At 45.5% G+C, this 15,073-nt stretch overlaps 1 protein-coding gene across 3 annotated transcripts in view; it reads left to right on the top strand.

The window, feature by feature from the left end:
- Positions 1-1,366: 1,366 nt before the first annotated feature.
- Positions 1,367-15,073, top strand: part of TENT4B (terminal nucleotidyltransferase 4B) — a gene marked incomplete at its 5' end in the record, with an annotated part of 61,349 nt that continues 47,642 nt past the window's right edge. For all 3 annotated transcript variants that reach the window (XM_082677960.1, XM_082677961.1, XM_082677962.1), the window contains one exon: positions 1,367-1,995. In XM_082677960.1, coding sequence (XP_082534086.1) covers positions 1,367-1,995 — 629 coding nt within the window. The remainder of the gene's footprint in view (positions 1,996-15,073) is intronic.

Consider the following 15,073-nt stretch of genomic DNA (forward strand, 5'->3'; position numbering starts at 1 on the left):
TTTTCCGTTTTTCTCTTGATGATTTAAAACACTTAAAATCCCTGTCTTTTCCCCACAGGAATTGGGAAGATATGCAAATAACCACTTTGTGGAAAATCTCTGCTGATGCCAACAATATGGTCCTCAAATTAGGCTTAAAAGGTTTTGGGTTTTCTTTCATTCTGAACTAAGAAGGGTTTTTCATGGTTGCTGGTGCACCTTTGGGCAAGTGAAGTTTCTTTACACGCTGAACACCTTGTGTCTGTCTCCCTGCCGGTGCGTCTGCGCGTGTTTCTGTGCGCAAGTCTGCATAAAGTCGGTTTGGGGTGTGTGACGGTGGTTTTGAGCCCATGGTTTACGCACTCTACGAAGAAGCGCGTCCAGCTCTGTAGGTGGGCACAGGTTTCTCCAGTCTCGGGGTCGTGTAGGGGGACCCTCCGCCAAGGCCTGCGGCTCCCAACCCCAGCCAGGGCGCGGCAGAGCGGGCGCAGGGAGTAGTGGGATGGCCCGGCAGCCTGCGTCCAGGCAGGGTCCGGGACACATGCTCGGGTGGCGAGGGGGCGCATTTTCTCCCCTCTGGAACACTGCTTAGAGCGGAGATCTCGGGAGGGGTCGGAGAAGCCCAGGGGGTCCCGGCGCTGCAGACTGGGGGAGGGGACAGTGGGCGGGGCGGCACCTCCCACAATCCATTCCCTGCGGAGGGGGCGGCGACCTCCGTCCGGCCCCACCCAGCCTCAGGGACCGGGAAACTGGGACCGGAGGCGGCACGCGCATCAGGGGCGCCTGGACGCCCAGGTGCGTGCTACCCTCTCCCTAGCCGGCGCCGGGACGGTTGGGCCGGGCGGTTTCAGCCCCAGACACACCTTCCCGCGGCCTCTGTGACGCACCGCGCGGCCTCTGGGGCTAGACCGGCGGCGCGGCGCGCGCTGTGGGGGCGGGGCGGGGGCGGGGCGTGAGGGGCGGACCCGGCAGCGGCCCCGCCCCGGGGCCGGAGGAGCAAGGACGCTACGGAGCAGGCGCGTCCCGCCGCCGTCGCTGCCGCTGCCGCCGCCGACGATCACCCTTCTCCAGAGCCGCCGCTGCAGCCGCCATTTGCACGGGGACCCCGGTGACAGGGGCTCGGCAGAGGGGCGGAGGGAGGGGGGGAGGGCCCGCGGAGCCCCCGAGGGCGGGAGCGACGCCGCCGGCGCCGGCCGGGCTCACAGCGCGACCGCGCCGCCCGCGGCGGGCCGGGAGCAGCAGCAGCAGCAGCAACAGCAGCAGCAGCAGCAGCAACAGCAACAGCAGCAGCAGCCGCCGAGGCCGGGCGTGCGCCTGAGGCGCGGCGGCGGCGGCGGCGGCCCTGCGGGCAGCCAGGAGGGGCGGGGGCAGCGGCCGCCGCCGTTTGATGGATCCGAGGATCGCCTGGTTCCAGCCAGAGCAGCTCGGACCGTCCAACAGTCTGTGGATGCAGATCTGGGAGACGACCCAGGGACTGAGGAACCTCTACTTCAACCACCACTGTCACAGCAGCGGCGGCGCGAGCGGCGGCGGCGGCGGCAGCAGCACGGCCACCGGCGGGAGCGGCAGCAGCACCGGCAGCCAGGGCGGCGCGGCCCCGGCCCCGGCCCCGGCCGGCATGTACCGTTCCGGGGAGCGCCTGCTGGGCGGCCACGCGCTGCCGGCAGAGCAGCGGGACTTCCTGCCCCTGGAGACGACCAACAACAACAACCACCACCACCAGCCCGCGGCCTGGGCCCGCCGGGCTGCCGCGGGCCCCTCGGCGTCCCCGTCCCCCTTGGCGTCCTCGTCCCCGCACTCCTCGGCCGCCATCCCCGCCGCGGAACCCGCCGACCCAGCTTCGGGCAGCAGCAACAAGAGGAAGCGCGACAATAAGGCCAGCACCTACGGACTCAACTACAGCCTGCTGCAGCCCAGCGGAGGGCGGGCCGCGGGGGGCGGCCGGGCCGACGGCAGCGGGGGCTTGTACAGCGGGACCCCGTGGAAGCGGAGGAACTACAACCAGGGAGTCGTGGGGTGAGTGGTGGCCCTGCGGCCTGGCGGCCTGGCCCTTGCACACGCGCAGCCGGGCACACGCCCACAGAAGGGGGATTGGGGGGGAGCCTGGGTGAGGCCACCCCCCTCTGCCTACCTTCGTTACTGGTCCTCAGGGGGCTGATGGCCATCGCTCCATACCTCCGCCATCCATACCTTCTCCCAACCTTGGTTGGCGGTCCACAGCTTTCCCCCCTCCCCCTCAGCTCCACGCCTTTTCTGGACATCCCCTCAGCCATCCACACCCTCCCCTCACGTCCCTTAGTCATCCACATCCTCCTTTTTAACCCTCCACACCTTCCCTGGACCCCCCCGTTATCCATCCAGTCTTTCCTCCCATCCCCCCTAGTCAAAGACACCTTCCCTCTATTCCCTCTCCAGCCCTCTAGCCCTCCCCACCCTGCTCGCCATCATCACACCCCAAAATGAAGTCGCTTAGCACAGGCAAATCATTCATTCCCTGAGAACGTTCCTGTGTTAGTGCCTTTTGACGGTACAGGACTTGGAGGTGCTTTTCTTGCCAAGAATAGAAACATCCAGAAAGCTCCTCCCCCTCCCCCAATCCCAAACAGGAATCCGTGTCAGCCCTGAAAGGCTTTGCCTGCTATTGACCCTTGGCCCATTTCTTTATTTTTTATTTTTAAAACTTTCTTATATTAGCGATGCCTTGCTTTGTGGGGAGTGAGGAATGGGGTGACAGTTAAGTTTAGGCTGATGGAGATGGTGAGCTCTTCTTCTCAGGCGGATAGAACTTTCTAGGAGTTCATGGTCCTTGGCCCCAGTTTCTCCCTGTAAAGTTGTCATCCTGGCAGAGACAGCCAGTGCTTTTCATTCTAGGGGGTAACTTTATGCTAATGAATGAATGTTGCACCACTAATGACTTTCTGTTTAAAGTTCAGGTGTTACAAAATGGAATCTTACCTGACCCCTAGTGAATTATGTACATAAACAGGGACTTTTTCCAGCTAGATTTCCCTTCTGGAAGAGCCCCTGTGCTGGAATAGATTATAGAGTCCTTTTTAAAAATTTTTGTAAAATAAAGCTTTTGGGCCGTGTGTGTGTGTGTGTGTGTGTGTGTGTGTGTGTGTGTGTGTATGTGTGTGTGTGTGTGTGTTTAGCTTGAGTATGGAGAATGAGCTTTAAAATTGCTTTTCATTTTTCAGATCCTGTTTTACATTGTGGGCTACAGTAGGCAAATGAAATCACCATTAGTAGTCCTTTGTGAAACCTTTTCTTAGATTCATCCATTCAGATCTGCCCTGCTTTGGCAAGCAGAGAGAGTTCTGTGTACCTTTTTGAAGGTCTGGGTAAAATGAGTTGGTGGGTTCCATCTGCTTCTAGTGGGCTGGTGTCTGCTGTATGCTACTATTACAACTCCCACCTTTTATGGAAGATGTAGTCAAGCATTTTAGGACTGGCATTGGGGTACATATCAAACCTGTCCTCACTTTCCAGAGGGGAACCTTTTTGGGTTTAGTCCTCTGTTGCTAAGCTTCAAGGGCGCTCTCCATGGTCATCTCGTTTTAATAAAAGGCTCATGGTTCCATCCTGTTAGCATTTCCAAGATGAAGCATAAACCTGTGGTTTAGTGACAAGCAAATTGATATTGAGGGATTCTGGTAGTTTCATTTCACAGGAATAAGCTCCAGTTAAGTAATCACTGTAAACTAAAATCTGGAAGTTCCCTAGTTTCATTTTACTGAAGCTTCTGCATATGTATGTAGCAATGATAACATTATAAATCCAAAATGCTGGCTTGCCTCTCTTTTTGATAGATTAGAAATTCTCCTCTCTTTCACTTGCTATTTAATGTTGAGGATACTGTAAAAGGCTCACATTTGAACTTAGGTAGAAGCAAGATGTTCTTGGTCCTGATTCAAATATTATATTGTCCTCAAAGGGATTAAGGAGAGGAATTTCCATTTCCCAGAGGGATTACTGTTTAAAAACTGATTGTAAACCTGTCTTAAAACTGCTTATCGCTTCATCAGACTTTCCATTCTTTCGCCTCCTTCTTTAGAGGATGTCAGCAGTTAAATTTTTTAAATTTTATTAAGCGGTTCCTAAGAGTGTTTTTGTAAAAGTGTCTGGGTGCTTAAAAATTCTTGTTGTGATTTACGGATCCTTATTTCTTGACTTTTACAAAAGTTTTGCTTTTTTTAATACAGGTATTTTAAAAAATCTGATTTCAGAGTGCACCTCAATGTTACGCTATTCTGAGATTAAATACAGTAAAACTATTCTGAGTTCTTGGGATGACTGACATTTAGCTAACAGATTAACAAATCGTGGTGGTCCCTGGCCTCTGAACTGACATGACTGTCCAGATAGGGAGAGGAAGAAAAAGCACATGAACAGTGGACTGGAACTGTGGGACAGCTGTATACACACTCTGTCTCACATGTTTGATCTCTCTGTGTTCTTTGTTTTGGCCAGACTGGTTGACTTACTCCCTGAACACTCCAAGATCCAGTTCAAAATCCTGACTTTGTTGCCCAGGTTCATGATTTTTTTGGTTCTTCCTCTGAAATCTTGTAGTACTTGTTTCATGCTCTTGGTATAGCTTGCTTATGTTTGATTTTCCTTTTATGTATATGTTTTCTCTTACCCACTAGGTCACTAGTTAAGATGAAATTTCTTTCTTTTTTTTTAAATTGAGGTAAGATGGAAATTTCTTAAATGTAGAATAAGATGTTTGGATTTCATCCCGAAGTTTTCATGGTTCTCTTTCAAAATTAAAACTCACCTGGGCTTACCATCTCAGCCTTCTCTGTGTACCCCAGATCCAGGGAGGAGTTTGTTTGCTTTTCTTTTCTTTTTTTTTTTTTTGCGGTACGCGGGCCTCTCACTGTTGTGGCCTCTCCCGTTGTGGAGCACAGGCTCCGGATGCGCAGGCTCAGCGGCCATGGCTCACGGGCCCAGCTGCTCCGCGGCACGTGGGATCTTCCCGGACCGGGGCACGAACCCATGTCCCTGCATCGGCAGGTGGACTCTCGACCACTGCGCCACCAGGGAAGTCCATAGACTTATTCTTTTTTACTTAATGATTTTAATAGCTGTGTATTATTCTGTCTAGTGGTTACATCATATTTTACTTAAACTCATCCCTATTTTAAGCATTTTATATTTCAATACATTGTTCAATATTCTTTGTGACTATGAGTTTCTCTATAGTTTGGATTATTTAGGTTAGAATCTTTTTTTTTTTTTTTTTGCGGTACGCAGGCCTCTCATTGTTGTGGCCTCTCCCGTTGCGGAGCACAGGCTCCGGACGCGCAGGCTCAGCGGCGATGGCTCACGGGCCCAGCCGCTTCGCGGCATGTGGGATCTTCCCGAACCGGGGCACGAACCCGTGTCCCCTGCATCGGCAGGCGGACTCTCAACCACTGCGCCACCAGGGAAGCCTTCTTTTTTTCTTTATAAAGTTGCTTTCACTTATTCTGTTTCTTGGAATTCATCCCCTTTCAGCGCTGGCTATGATGTAGGACGAGTCCGCCTGCCGCTTCTGGTTGTCCGTGAAAATGAACTTTAAGCCCTTTGCTTTTCAGAGATTTAATTGTTGATCATAATGGAGAAAGAGGAGATGCCAAAAGGTACCAAACATGGGAAACTTTGGCAGATTCAGAGTCCTTGGTCCTGCGTCCAGGTGTCCAGAAACTTCTTGTGGAAGGTGCTTGGCGCTTGTCCAAGCTCATGAGGATAGGCTTGTGTTGGCTGCACTGCCAACTCTGTAGATATTTTTTCAAGGCTTGGATGACTTGTTCAAAACAACGTTTTAGAGTATGAATTTGACTGTGGGACGTCAAGAAGTCCCTGGTGGGAAACTTGGGTTGAAGGAATAATTTCTTGAACTGGGATGATGCGTATGGGAATGGGAAGGAGTGAATGTGAAAGGTACCACAAGGTAAGAATGGAAAAGATTCTGACTCCCTTCATGGATTTAATAACAGCTTTGAATTTGAGTGACTAGGGTAATGTTCGTGTTATTGTTGAAAATAAGGGTTATGACTGTTGGTTTGGAGCAAAAGGTATGGTGCTGTTTAGATAGAACTGTCTAGCAGGGAGATGAAATTTTGGGGCTGAGATACAGTCATCTTTACTGCAGTGGGGCAGTGTCCTTTCTTATGTGTGTTGTACGCTGTATCGTAGTAAGTCCGAGATGTTAACGCTATTCTTTGGCCCTGGCCTTATGGCCTCTTTCTGACTGTTTCTACACAATATGATCAGTGGGATTGGTGTTAGTGCTGGGCTCCAAAGCGATCAGGCAGATTAACATGAAAGAATTTAGAGGCCTTATTCCAAGGGTTTGCTCTAAGTATAATTTCTGTGCATTTGCAAATGTAGCCCACAGTAATTCTTCACTGAACTAGGACCTTCAGGCTATTGAATTTTACTGCATTTGGGTGCTTAAATGTGCTTTCAAGAAGACATTAGGTTTTCTGCAGTGTAGATTCTACACTAACAACGTAATTCATATTTGAGAATTTCAAATCTAGTATACTGTGTTCAACTAAGCTGCTTCCATGCCACAACTCATCTTCTGTCTAAAATCTGTGACAGTGAACACTGTCACACCGTCAGAATCATTGGCATTTTAGCGTGTGGAATTTTCTTCAACACCCATAAAGTTTTTAGGTGCCGAAAGGCAGAAAGAAACCATTACTAGAGCTTTTAGGAATCTACCGTGAGGTCACACAGAAGGTTTAGTTTTTTTCTGGAAAGGAAGCATGGGAAAGGGATACTAGGAAAGTCTAAGGTAGGGAGGAGGAGGGAGTGTGTGTTACAGCAGTTCTGGTCCTGGGGTGGTAGATGGCCTTACATCACAACTTCTTCCGTGAAACCGCTACCAGTAAATCCTAGTGTTAGGAGTCCAGAAGGGTCCATGGGGAGAAAATTTCAAGGGCTCCCTTGCTGGTATTGGACTAGTCAGACAGTTGTGGTTAGGTATTCTTATACCTGAGAAGAATTTAAGCCACTTTTCTATGGAAAGTAGAAAAGCAAGGTGTTGTATGATTTTACTCAGCTTTCTTTTTGTCCTTTAGAGTAAAATTTAGTGGAGGAAACTATTTCAGGATCACACCCACTGCACTGGAGACTGTATATATTAATCATTTATACACACATAGGTATGGAGTAGTCTTGAAGGGGCCGTAGGCCTAAGAGGATGCTCATTTGAAGAATTAGGGTCCAGTTCCCAGCAGCTGGTCTGAGACTGCTATTTTGACTCTTTCCTACGGAACTGGCTGGACAGCTCAGCCTACTTCAGGGATTCAGAGGATGGCCTAACCCTCTGAATATTTGTTAGGGACTCAGCTGCTACAGAACACCAAAAAGACTTTAAATTCATTTTTACCATTTTTACCATGACAGGAAATTATTTTTTTCTGAGAGAATATTTATCGAAGTTGAGGATGCCCTTGAACTAGGCTTTTCATTAATTTGAACCCAAACAGCAGGTGTTAATTTATTTCCATCCTATAAGTTACTTAATGATATTAGAGACTTTTTTTTAATACTAAGGGCTTTGGGTTATGCGGAAATTTGAGTTAAAGATTTTGGGAAAAAGCTGAATGTGGAGCTGTTTTTGTTGTGTACTGGCTCCTTAATCACTTGAAGGGTTTCAGAGTGTGGAAAAAAATCTTGCCATGTGCATAAGAGATTTCATGTAGTATCTGGTAACTGAACTCTGGAATTCTAGCTCAAGTCATGCTTTCTGTTGAAATAGTTTGAATAGTATACAGAAACCTGTGTTTTCAAATTAGTTGCTTTATTAAAAGTGCTCTATAAAATAAAAGTGCTCATGGAGTCTTTTTACCATGTTCCATATGCTGTGTTAAACCTTTTGTATTTCTTATATTAACCTTCTCATGCATAGCCCCATCTAATTTTTTAAAACTTTTTATTTTGAAATATAGATTCACAGAAAGTTGCAAAAAATAGTACAGAAAGATCCCATGTTCCCTTCACCTAGTTTCGTGCAGTGGTAACATCTTACATAACTATAGTTTAATATCAAAACCAGGCAATCAACATTGTTATAATCCATAGCCTTATTCAGATTTCACCAGTCTTACATGCACTCATTTGTGTAGTGTGTGTGTGTTTAGTTCTGTGCAATTTTACATGTGTAGATTTGTGTAACCACCACCGCCGTCTTTAAGATGCAGAACTATACCATCACCTCAAAGATCCCTCATGCCGTCCCTTTATTTTCACGCACACGCATCCTCATCTCTAACCTCGAACAACCACTGATCTGCTCTCCATGTTTATAATTTTTTCATTTCGAAAATGTTATATAAATGGAATCATATAGTACTTTACTTTGACTTTTTTCCATTTACCATAACTCCTTTGAGTTCTTTCCAAATTGTTGCATGTTTAATAGTTCCTTCCTTTTTAATGCTGAGTAGTGTTCCAAAATTTGGATGTACCACAGTTTGTTTAACAGTTTACCTGGCAAAGGACATTCCAGAAGAGTTTATATGGTTTTTGGCTATTGCAAATAAAGCTGCTATAAACATTCATGTAGTACACATTTTTATGTGAATGTAAGTTTTCACTTTGGGGGGAATAAATGCCCAAAGGTGCTGAGTCATTTGGTAAGCACATGAAACTGCTAAACTCTCTTCTAGAGTCGCTGTATCACATTACATTCCTACCAGCAATGTATGTGAGATCTGGTTTCTCTGCATCCTCGCCAGCATTTGGTATTATTACTGTTTTTTATTTTAGCTGTTCTCATATGAATAGCAATAGTTTATTATGCTTTTATCATATTAACCACCTCATAAATAACTCCACCTAACTTTAAGTTTTATTTTAAAAACTTCTTGGCAGTATTGAGAATGTCTGCAATTAAAAATCTGTAAGTAAAGTTGACTTAAAAGGGCCTTACTTTTCGATTTGCTTTGATTTTATGCTTAGCAATATCACTTTAACTCTTTTATCATTGAATTACTTTACAGTGTTTCCTTTACGTGTTGCTTTTTCTTAGAAACTAGTATGAAGTAGAGCTTTATTTTCATTTTCTAAAAACATATAAAAGGATAACTTCAGAGTTGATTTCAAAATTTAGAGTCCTTCCTTTCATATGCTATGAATAAACTTTATTTTCTGTTGGCTTGGTTATATTTTGGGGAGTAAACCCCGTGGTTAGTGGTGATTTTTTTTTAATTAATTTATTTTTTGGCTGTTTTGGGTGTTTGTTGCTGCACTCAAGCTTTCTCTAGCAGCGAGAGGGGCTACTCTGTTGCAGTGTGCGGGCTCCTCACTGCAGTAGCTTCTCTTTGTTGCAGGACATGGGCTCTAGGCGCGACGGCTTCGGTAGTTGTGGCGCGCGAGCTCAGTAGTTGTGGTGCACGGGGTTAGTTGCTCTGCGGCATGTGGGATCTTCCTGGACCAGGGCTCGAACCCATGTCCCCTGCATTGGCAGGTGGATTCTTAACTACTGCGCCACCAGGGAAGTCCCTAGTGGTGACTTTTTTTGTTGGTGGTGGTAGTAAGGTTTTTTTTGTTCTTTTTTAAAGTATTTTTACATCTGAACAGTGCCTTCAGACTGTGTAGAATAAATATATTTTCTTCATATCTATGCTATAATAAACCATGTTTCATTGGAACCATTTTCTGGACTGAGAATTAGGACCTGGTCTCTTATCTTTCCCTTACCAGCCCCTTTAGTCACTGTTTTGATTTTGTCAAAATAACATAACTTTTAGCACTGTCAAGTTTGTATTATAAATTGTACTTTTTTTTTTTTTTTTTTGCGTTATGCGGGTCTCTCACTGTTGTGGCCTCTCCCGCTGCGGAGCACAGGCTCCGGAAGCGCAGGCTCAGCGGCCATGGCTCACGGGCCCAGCCGCTCCATGGCATGTGGGATCTTCCCGGACCGGGGCACGAACCCATGTCCCCTGCATCGGCAGGCGGACTCTCAACCACTGCGCCACCAGGGAAGCCCTATAAATTGTAAATTTATTGTATTGTAAATTTCTGCCAAAGCAAGAGTAAGGATGCATTAGGATTGTGGTTGTGGAGTTTTTTTTTTTTGTTTTGTTTTTTATTTATTTTTGGCTGCGTTGGGTCTTTATTGTTGTGTGCGGGCTTTCTCTAGTTGTGGCGAGCGGGGGCTACTCTTCGTTGCAGTGCACAGGCTTCTCACTACGGTGGCTTCTCTTGTTGCGGAGCATGGGATCTAGGCGCGCGGGCTCCAGTAGTTGTGGCACGTGGGCCCAGTAGTTGTGGCTTGTGGGCTCTAGTACGCAGGCTCAGTAGTTGTGGCACACGGCCTTAGTTGCTCCGCGGCATGTGGGCTCTTCCCGGACCAGGGCTCGAACCCATGTCCCCTGCATTGGCAGGCGGATTCTTCCGTTATTATTTATTTATTTTTTTTGCGGTATGCGGGTCTCTCACTGTTGTGGCCTCTCCCGCTGCGGAGCACAGGCTCCGGACGCGCAGGCTCAGCAGCCATGGCTTACGGGCCCAGCCACTCCGCGGCATGTGGGATCTTCCCGGACCGGGGCACGAATCCGTGTCCCCTGCATCGGCAGGCGGACTCTCAACCACTGCGCCACCCGGGAAGCCCGGTTGTGGAGTTTTAAAAGTTATCTTCTAGTAATTTGGATTTAATAAAGTGTTAGGTCTGTGATGAGGTTTTAAATTTGATGTCTTTATTCTTAAATTTAGTTGTTCACCCTTGGTTTTCTTCTTTGTTTGAGGTGTTAATACCACTGTTCCTTAGAATACTTGTTTTCTGGTGTTTTTTTTTTTTGGCCGTGTTGGGTCTTCGTTGCTGTGCGCGGGCTTTCTCTAGTTGCAGGGAGCGGGGGCTACTCTTCTTTGCGGTGCGAGGGCTTCTCATTACGGTGGCTTCTCTTTTTGTTTTTTTTTTTTAACATCTTTATTGGAGTATAATTGCATTACAGTGGTGTGTTAGTTTCTGATTTATAACGAAGTGAATCAGTTATACATATACATATGTTCCCATATCTCTTCTCTCTTGCATCTCCCTCCCTCCCAGCCTCCCTATCCCACCCCTCTAGGTGGTCACAAACCACCTAGCTGATCTCCCTGTGCTATGCGGCTGCTTCCCACTAGCTATCTATTTTACCTTTGGTAGTGTATATGTGTCCATGCCACTCTCTCACTTTGTCACAGCTTACCCTTCCCCCTCCCCATATTCTCAAGTCCATGCTCTAGTAGGTCTGTGTCTTTATTCCCATCTTACCGCTAGGTTCTTCATGACCTTTTTTTTTTTCTTTCTTAGATTCCATATATATGTGTTAGCATACGGTATTTGTTTTTCTCTTTCTGACTTATTTCACTCTGTATGACAGACTCTAGGTCCATCCACCTCACTACAGATAACTCAATTTCGTTTCTTTCTATGGCTGAGTAATATTCCATTGTATATATGTGCCACATCTTCTTTATCCATTTATCTGTTGATGGACACTTAGGTTGCTTCCATGTCCTGGCTATTGTAAATAGAGCTGCAATGAACAGTTTGGTTTTTGAATTATGGTTTTCTCAGGGTATATGCCCAGTAGTGGGATTGCTGGGTCGTATGGTTGTTCTATTTTTAGTATTTTAAGGAATCTCCATACTGTTCTCCATAGTGGCTGTATCAATTTACATTCCCACCAACAGTGCAAGAGGGTTCCCATTTACCATTGCAACAAAAAGAATAAAATATCTAGGAATAAACCTACCTAAGAAGACAAAAGACCTGTATGCAGAAAATTATAAGACACTGATGAAAGAAATTAAAGATGATACAGATAGATGGAGAGATATACCATGTTCTTGGATTTGAAGAATCAGCATTGTGAAAATGACTCCACTACCTAAAGCAATCTACAGATTCAATGCAATCCCTATCAACTACCACTGGCATTTTTCACAGAACTAGTACAAAAAATTTCACAGTTTGTATGGAAACACAAAAGACCCCGAATAGCCAAAGCAATCTTGAGAATGAAAAATGGAGCTGGAGGAATCAGGCTCCTTGACTTCAGACTATACTACAAAGCTACAGTAATCAAGACAGTATGGTACTGGCACAAAAACAGAAATATAGATCAATGGAACAGAATAGAAAGCCCAGGGGTAAACCCACGCACGTATGGTCTCCTTATCTTTGATAAAGGAGGCAAGAATATACAGTGGAGAAAAGACAGCCTCTTCAATAAGTGGTGCTGGGAAAACTGGACAGGTACATGTAAAAGTATGAAATTAGAACACTCCCTAACACCATACACAAAAATAATGGATTAAAGACCTAAATGTAAGGCCAGACACTATCAAACTCTTTGAGGAAAACATAGGCAGAACACTCTATGACATAAATCACAGCAAGATCCTTTTTGACCCACCTCCTAGAGAAATGGAGATAAAAACAAAAATAAACAAATGGGACCTAATGAAACTTCAAAGCTTTTGCACAGCAAAGGAAACCATAAACAAGACCAAAGGACAACCCTCAGAATGGGAGAAAATATTTGCAAATGAAGCAACTGACAAAGGATTAATCTCCAAAATTTACAAGCAGCTCATGCAGCTCAATAACAAAAAAAACAAACAACCCAATCCAAAAATGGGCAGAAGACCTAAATAGACATTTCTCCAAAGAAGGTATACAGATTGCCAACAAACACATGAAGAATGCTCAACATCATTAATCATTAGAGAAATACAGTGGCTTCTCTTGTTGTGAAGCTTGGGCTCTAGTTGCGCAGGCTTCAGTAGTTGCAGCACACAGGCTCAGTAGTTGTGGTATGTGGGCTCAGTTGCTCTGTGTGGCATGTGGGATCTTCCCCAACCAGGGATTGATCCCGTGTCCCCTGCATTGGCAGGAGGATTCTTAACCACTGCGCCACCCGGGAAGTCCCAGAATACTTGTTTTTAAAATCAACATATGTTTTATATACTACTAATAAGTGCTAATTGTCAAAAAATTAGAAAATACAGCTAAACCAAAGGAAGAAAAAATAGCCCCTATAATACTAGTACCAGGACATAACTATTGTTAGCATATTTTGGTGTAGATATTTTTTATAATTTTATAATGTTAAATATATTTAATACACTTACTATATTTCATTTTTTCTGTCTATCAATATGGACTCCACTATGGGTATACTTAAAATTTTTTTCCAATTTAAAGAAAAATTTTTTTGTTTGTTTGTTTTTGCAGTACACAGGCCTCTCAGTGTTGTGGCCTCTTCCGTTGCGGAGCACGGGCTCCGGACACGCAGGCTCAGCAGCCATGGCTCATGGGCCCAGCCGCTCCGCGGCATGTGGGATCTTCCCGGACCGGGACACAAACCCGTGTCCCCTGCATCGGCAGGCGGACTCTCAACCACTGCGCCACCATGGAAGCCCCTAGAAAAAAATTTTTTGAATAATAGAAATTTATTCTCTCACAATCTGGAGGCCAGAACTTAGAACTGGTTTTTATCTTAAGATTGTTTTCTACTTTGGGAGAAGGGTATCAGACTATTGTGGGCATACTTTTTTGACTTAAAAAAATGTATTAATGTGACAAATATCTTGCATATGAAATACATTTCTACAGCATTTAAAAATACCCCACTACCTTTAGTATGACTCTGTGTACCTACTGTGTGTGGACATGGTATTCCAGTGATTGAATGCACCTTAATTTATTTCACCAATCCCCAGTTGAACATTTAGTTTGCTTCCAATCTTTTTTTTTTTTTTTTTTGCGTTACGCGGGCCTCTCGCTGTTGTGGCCTCTCCCGTTACGGAGTGCACGGTCAGCGGCCATGGCTCACGGGCCCAGCTGCTCCCTGGCATGTGGGATCTTCCCGGTATCTTCCCGGACCGGGGCACGAACCCGTGTCTTCTGCATCGGCAGGCAGACTTTCAACCACTGCGCCACCAGGGAAGCCCCAGTCTTTTGTTTTTTAAAAGACATGTTTTTAGCTGAGCCTGTGCCACAGTGAGGATTATTTCTTCTATTTTTCTACTTATTTTTACTGAGATAAAATTCATATGCTATCATATTCACCCTTTTAAAGTGTACAATTCAGTGGTTTTAGACCATTACAAGATTGTGCAACCATCACAGCTATCTAATTCCAGAACGTTTTCATCACCACAGAAAGAAACCCTGTACCCATTATCACTCCACTATCCCCTTCCCCTTCAGATCCTGGAAGCCTCATACAGACTTTTTGTCTCTGTGGATTTATGATTCTGGAAATTTCATAAGAATGGAATCATATAGTATGTGGCCTTTTGTGTCTGGCTTCTTTCACTTAGCATGTTTTCAGAGTTCATTTGTGTTATAGCATGTATCAATACTTCATTCCTTTTTATGCCTAAATATTCCAGTGTATGAATATACCACATTTTGTTTATCCATTTATTAGTTGATGGACATTTGGGTTGTTTCCACTTTTTGGCTATTATAAATAATGAACATTCATGTACAGATTTTTTTTGTGGACATGTGTTTTCATTTTTCTTGGGTAAATAACTTGGAGTGGAATTGCTGGGTCATATAAAGTGGCTATAATATTTTTCATTCCCACCAGCAATGTCTGAGGTTTCCAGTTTCTCCATGTTCTTGTCAATACTTTTCATTATCTGTCTTTTTGATTATAGCCATCCTAGGGAGTGTGAAGTAGTATCTCATTGTGTTTTTTTGTTTTTTAAAATTTATTTAATTCATTTTATTTTTGGCTGCGTTGGGTATTTGTTGCTGCGCGCGAGCTTTCTCTAGTTGGCGCAAGCGGGGGCTACTCTTCATTGCGGTGGGCTTCTCATCGCAGTGCCCTCTCGTTGCGGAGCACGGTCTCTAGGCGCGCGGGCTCAGTACTTGTGGCTCGTGGGCTCCAGAGCACAGGCTCAGTAGTTGTGGCGCACAGTCTTAGTTGCTCCGCAGCATGTAGGATCCTCTCCGACCAGGGCTCGAACCCATGTCCCCTGCACTGGCAGGCGTATTCCCAGCCATTGCACCACCAGAGAAGCCCTCATTGTGGTTTTGATTGCATTTCCCTAACGACTAAGGGTGTTGAGCATCTTTTCATGTGCTTGT

The sequence above is a fragment of the Grampus griseus genome (genome assembly GCF_964374135.1).
Source record: "Grampus griseus genome assembly, chromosome: 19".
Taxonomy (NCBI): domain Eukaryota; kingdom Metazoa; phylum Chordata; class Mammalia; order Artiodactyla; family Delphinidae; genus Grampus; species Grampus griseus.